The sequence below is a fragment of the Athene cunicularia genome (assembly GCF_003259725.1).
Source record: "Athene cunicularia isolate RWA chromosome 17 unlocalized genomic scaffold, athCun1 chr17_part1, whole genome shotgun sequence".
Taxonomy (NCBI): domain Eukaryota; kingdom Metazoa; phylum Chordata; class Aves; order Strigiformes; family Strigidae; genus Athene; species Athene cunicularia.
The window spans coordinates 12,266,152-12,271,511 of record NW_020799122.1 but is presented as its reverse complement, the minus strand read 5'-3'; the positions used below and the strand labels follow the sequence as shown (position 1 = coordinate 12,271,511).

Below are 5,360 nucleotides of genomic sequence, written 5' to 3'. Positions count from 1 at the left end.
GGCCACGCTGCAGTTGCGGGAGGAGGCGGCCCGGTGCTCCCGGTGCTCGGCGCTGGATCTCTTCAAGCTGCCCGTCGGCGAGGCGAGGAGGCAGCTCCAGGGGCTGATGTTCGGCATGGCCAAGCGCATCGAGAGCCTGGAGGAGCGCTTGGAAGGTCCGGGGGGGGCGGCTTGGGGGAGGGCAGAGGCAGGAGGGGGGAGGACAGTCCCCCGCCACCTTCACCGTGACACCCCCCGGCCCAAAAGAGCTCCGGGTGACCCAGCTCGGCCGGCGGTGGGAGGAAGCTTGTGCCTCCCTGGCCTTGCCCCGGGCGGCTTCTCCTGGGTGGGCTGGCTGGGAGGGAGGGCTGGCAGCGGGAGCGCTGCCTTCTTTCGCCGATTTGGGCTGGCCAGGGCCTGCACCTAACCACCTCGGACAGAAAAGATCCTGTACGAGCCTAGAGGATGTAGTGCTATGTCTCTGTGCAGAAACACCACCTTGTCACTGTGCCAGCACCACACCATCACCTCGGGGTGGGGGGAGATGCCTTATTTTAGGGGTTTAGGAAGATCTTGGAGCAGCATCAGCCTGGGTGGAAATGCTAGGAGGAGAACATGGCTCAGTTTGGCTGGGGAGGGCAGGGAGGTTGTGCTGGGGGTGCTGCATGCCGTGTTAGGGTGCCACAAGCTGTGGCTCCTGGTTCTTGTCTCGGCAGCAGTGGAGACACTGGCATCTTCCTGCAGCCCCGAGAAGAACACTGCCCGGAGCCTGCAGCTCTTCCTGCCAGGTAGGTAATTGCCAGGGGACACCTCCCCTGCTCTCCCTGCTTGTTTGCCTTCTCTTCTCCAGGAACCTGCTGGTCCTGTGTCCACGTGCTCATCAGGACACCCTGAGTCCCCTTGGCTGCGTGGCTGCCGTCAGCTGCCCTGCTGTTCTGATGTCCCTCCTGGTACAGAAGGGGCCAGGGCTCAGCACGGTGGTTCTCGGGGTTTCTGGGGTGCATTGTGCTCAGGTTGGATGCCGGTCATCGCCAGGCAGGTTACTCACTAGCCCTCAGGAGGTCAGGCTTCGCTGTTCTTCCAGGCTGGGGGCCATGGCAGGTCCATGGCTCCCTACTGTGCTGGGAGAGGCTTGGCCCTTCCTCACCTGCCATGGATGGTGGGCCTGCCGGGTTGGGCTGCTGGAGGCTCACCCTGGGCATGGAGAGGCTTGCAGGGCTGCCAAAGCAGCTAGCAGACCTTTTGTAATCCCCATCCTGCCTGTCCCTGCCTGAGGCAGACCCCAGACCCAGGAAGAACAGGAGTGCTGGCTCAGTTTTGCCAACCAAGAGGAAGATCCCGGGCGAGTCTCTTATTAACCCTGGCTTCAAAAGGTCGGTGTTGCTCCCAGGCCCAGTGCTGGGGCTGGGCTGTGTGGAGATTCAGTGGACTCTGCTCTGTAGCTACATGGGAGCAGACTGTGGGGCTTTGAGCTGTGATGCTTCCTCCATCTCCTTCTAGCAAGAAGGCACCATCTGGAGTGGATTTTGAAGATTCCTGACCTGGCTGTCCCATCCCCTGATGCCCAGAGCCTTGTCAACCACGTGTGTGGCTGGTGGAGGTTTTGCTGCACCCTGGGCCTGCCAAGCCCCTTGCGCCTGGAGAGGTGGACGGGGCAAGCATGACCCAGAGGGCTGGCCTCAGCTGGTGTGGCAAGGCCATTGTGGGGGACAGATAGGGCAGGGGTAACAGGAGTGGTGGCTTTTCTCCCTGCAGCTCTTCCCTGCTGGCAGGGGCCACCTCTCTACCTCACTTGCCTTGAATTGGTGGGGTTTTTAAAGAGCTTTTATATCATGATGTAACAAAAAGATTGCCTGTGCTTAACTTACTGCCAGTAAAGGTGGTTTTAGCCAGCTGGTCTCTAGGAACCGGGACAGTGTGGGTGTGTCGGTCCATTCTGCCTTTCCGTTGCTCAGGAACCCTGTGGCCAATTTCAGCTAAACCTGGAGGGTCAGGTGCTCAGAGGAGTTCAGTTTCCTGCCAGCTTTGTGCCAGTGGGCTAGTGGGTGAGTGGTTGGAGCCTCCCCAGCCTGGTGGAGAGCTGGGAGAATGGCCCAGCCCTTGCTAGGCACTGGGAGAAAACGGGGATCTGATGCAAAGTCTTGCAAGGAAGGAGAGCTGCTGGGGCTGGTCACTCGACTCACGCTTGTCTCACTTGCAAAGCCTTTATTGATTTCCAGGAGCTCTGATACATGGCTTGGACTTGCCCCGCTTCACCCCCATCCCTCTCCCAGATCTGCTCCTGAGAGCTTCCTCATTGCTGTTGGAGGACAGTGCTCTCCCCACACCCAGGATGATGGGGCTGGCCATGTCCGCCACTCGTGCCATCCCGCCGGCTCCGTTCTCAGGCCTCTGCCATGCCTGTGCCAATTCTCACCCCGTGCAGCTCCTCAGGGCACCCTGCAGTGCATGCTGCCCTGGCACAGCCCTGCCTTGGCTCACTCAGCTGGCGGGTGGCACAGTGTGTCTCCGAGGGAGTCTGCAGGGATGGGTGCTGCAGAGCGTTGCCCTCTCTGCCCCACAGCCCTCTGCTCTGGGCAGCTTTTCCTCCCCAGCTCCTGCCCTTACCCTCAGCATTGCCCATCTTTGATACAGATGGTGCCTGTGGCTGTGGCCCCCTTGCACCCATCCTGATGCTTGAGGGACCACAGGGCAGGTCACAGGGGTCCTGACCAGGCAGAGCGGGTGGCACAAGAGGTGAGAATGCATTTGCAGGCTCGGGGTGGTGCAGATTGCTGCCGGCACCGTGGCAGGGGTGCCAGCAGGGGGAATTTGGGTGCCGGGGCACAGCTCATGCTCTCTGCCCTCCCACGTGTGTGCAGGCAGGACTGTGGTGGTCATGGCAGGACCAGGGTGGGTGCTGGCCTGTTTTCCAACCCTGGTCCTGTGTCCACCTGGGCGCAAGCCTGGCTCACTGTGGCAACCGGACCACGGAGCGATAGGCTTGCATGATTTCCTCACTGTTGGGGCAGGTGTATTTGAACTCCTTGGTGTCATTGGCACTATTGAGGTAGCGCCACACAGCCTGCAGGTCCTTGGGGATCCCGAAACGGCGGTAATGCTGGCACACGACCTGTGAGCAGAAACGGGGTGAGCCCTTGCCCAGCACTGTGTGCCTGTGGTGTGCCAAGGAGGGCCCCGCAGCCGGGCGGTGGTATTGATGGGCAGGAGCCAGCCAGGAAGGGTGGCAGGGGGCTAGGGGACATCTCAGGCACTGCATGGGACAAAGGGATGCCAAGGGGAGTGAGATCCGTGGCAAGGCACCATGCTGGGCAAGGGTCATGGGGAGGGGGGTGCCAGAGGGGCACCAGGGTTATAAAGGGGTTGACAAGAGCTGGGGTTTACTGCAAGCATGCAGCAGGAGGTGAGAGCATGGGGCTGATGGCATCGAGAAGCTGGGCCAAGGGTGGGGACATGGCACCGAGTGCTTGCGCTCACCTGAACAATGTTGAGCTTGGGCAGCAGGTTGCAGTCGGCTAATGTGAGCTGGTCCCCATCAAGGAAGCGGCGCTGGGAGGCCCGGAGGTGGGGGTCACGGGCCAGCTCGTACTCCAGGGGGGCACTCAGGTACTCATCCAGCTTCAGCAGGGCCCGCAGCAGGTTCCGCTGCAGTGCTGCGGGGAGGGCAGCAGCACCACTGCATCAGGGCACAGGCCCACTGCAGGCCCGCGAGTCTGCCATGACCTCCTGCCAGCCCATCCCTGTGCCCAGACAGTGCCTGCCTGCCATCTTCCTGCCTTGTCCAGGCAGGCACTTGCCCCTGCCCGCCCAGGAGAACCCTGGTGTGGCCACCTAACCGCGTGGAGAGGGGCCGTGCCTGGAGAGAACCAGCTGTGGCCTGGGGCAGGAGAGGGCTGGAAAGGTTCAGGGTGACCTGACCAGGCATCAGGCTGGTGGCACCTGAGAGGTTGCAAGGGATCTCCCCCCACCCAGCTCCTCACCCTCGTCCTGGGAAGGCGATGGGTTCTTGATGAAGGTGGAGAACTTGTGGAAGATGTCATTCCCAGCCAGGCTTGACTCCCTGTACTGTGGGACCAGGCTGGGGAACCTGCAGGGACGTGGGCACAGGTGAGGAGAGGGGCAGGGGCTGGCAGTATTATGTGCTGCTTGCCTCTCCCCCCACCCCCCCTTAGCCTGTCCTGCCCCTCTTTGGTCCCTTGCCCCATCTTGGGGCAGTGCCAGCCACTGACATGGGGGGGCCCAGGTGATCCTCCAGGAAGTCCTCGATGGTGACGGTGTCAGTCTTAGGCTCGCCGTTGTAGAGCAAAACGGGCAGCTGGGCACCTGGTGCAAAGTCCTTCAGCACGTCCGGTGCCCTGTGGGAGATGGGAACAGATGCTGACGCCTTGCAGTGCCCAGGGCTCTGCAGGACACTGCATGTGTGTGTGTGCACGCATGTGTCCTGGGCAAAGGGATGAGGTGGTGCCCCTAGGCTGCCCCTGCCTCCCTGGGTGCCCACGGCAGCTCTGCCAACGTCCCTCAGGCAGCAGTGGGAGGGTACAACAGGCTCCACGTGTCCCACAGAACCCACCCTTTGCTCCTCTGCCCAAGTGTTGGGGACCTACCACCTCCCCATCAGTGTGCCAGGGCAAGGCTGTCCCACCCTGCCCATGGCCCTGGCCCCATGGTGGCAATGCCCATGGTGAGTGGGGGGTCACAACTCACCTCTTCACATCCACGGTGGTGAGGGTGAAGGGCACCCCTTTGAGCAGCAGCACCATGAAGAGCCGCTGGCAGAAGGGGCAGTGGCCCATGCTCTCCCCATCCTCGCTTGCCTGCAGGCAGAGAGGGAGAGCTCAGCTGCCCCTTTGCCCCAGCTTGGCTGTGGTGGGGACAGCGCTGGCCAGGCCCCCCCCGGTACATGCAGGGTGAGGGTGGCAGGGCACACACCACCCCCCTGTCCAGCCAAGCTCAGGCTAGCCGCAAGCCAGGGAGCAGCACTGGCAGTGTGTGGCACCTGCTAGCCCAGGCAGGGTGCCAGCCCCTGGCCCCCACCTGCTCCTGGGGCCACGATGCCCCACCCCAGAGCAGCCTGCGTGGCACAGCGGGTGCTGGCCCTGGCAACCCTGGGGGACCCGGGGCCCCCAGGCTGCCCCAGCCCTTCAGAGCCGAGGGGGCAGCAGCTTGGGAGCAGCTGTTGGTCAGGACAGCCCAGCATGGCAGGGGCTGTGCTGGAGGAGGGTGATGGCCATGCTAGTGGCCCCATCGCCCCAAGGTGTGAATCCCAGGCAAGCCTTGTCCTTCCCTGTGCAGCCGGACAGACTGCCCTGGCCAGGTGCTGGCTGGGAAGGGCCCTGCCGGTGCAGGCAGGCAGGTGCTGTGGTGGCCGAGCTGCTGGGCAG

At 62.9% G+C, this 5,360-nt stretch overlaps 2 protein-coding genes across 2 annotated transcripts in view; one reads left to right on the top strand and one right to left on the bottom strand.

Moving 5' to 3' along the window:
* Window positions 1-6: 6 nt before the first annotated feature.
* On the top strand, window positions 7-1,897 carry PAXX (PAXX, non-homologous end joining factor). The gene is made up of 4 exons (XM_026860637.1): window positions 7-155; window positions 696-767; window positions 1,259-1,352; window positions 1,480-1,897. Exons 1-4 carry the CDS (start codon window positions 107-109, stop codon window positions 1,517-1,519), a joined length of 255 nt encoding a protein of 84 aa, XP_026716438.1. The 5' UTR covers window positions 7-106; the 3' UTR covers window positions 1,520-1,897.
* A 170-nt stretch (window positions 1,898-2,067) lies between these two features.
* Window positions 2,068-5,360, bottom strand: part of CLIC3 (chloride intracellular channel 3) — a 4,975-nt gene continuing 1,682 nt past the window's right edge. The window contains 5 exon segments of the mRNA XM_026860705.1: window positions 2,068-3,091; window positions 3,457-3,632; window positions 3,960-4,066; window positions 4,209-4,334; window positions 4,684-4,840. Of these exon segments, the coding sequence (XP_026716506.1) occupies window positions 2,930-3,091; window positions 3,457-3,632; window positions 3,960-4,066; window positions 4,209-4,334; window positions 4,684-4,840 (728 nt within the window). The 3' untranslated portion in view covers window positions 2,068-2,929.

What these genes read in the sequence shown, in the direction of transcription:
- PAXX (XM_026860637.1), top strand. Translation starts at nt 107, where the DNA reads ATGTTCGGCATGGCCAAGCGCATCGAGAGCCTGGAGGAGCGCTTGGAA. An exon ending in CCTGGAGGAGCGCTTGGAAG is followed by an intron (nt 156 to 695) that starts GTCCGGGGGGGG and finishes TTGTCTCGGCAG; the next exon opens with CAGTGGAGACACTGGCATCT. An exon ending in ATTAACCCTGGCTTCAAAAG is followed by an intron (nt 1,353 to 1,479) that starts GTCGGTGTTGCT and finishes ATCTCCTTCTAG; the next exon opens with CAAGAAGGCACCATCTGGAG.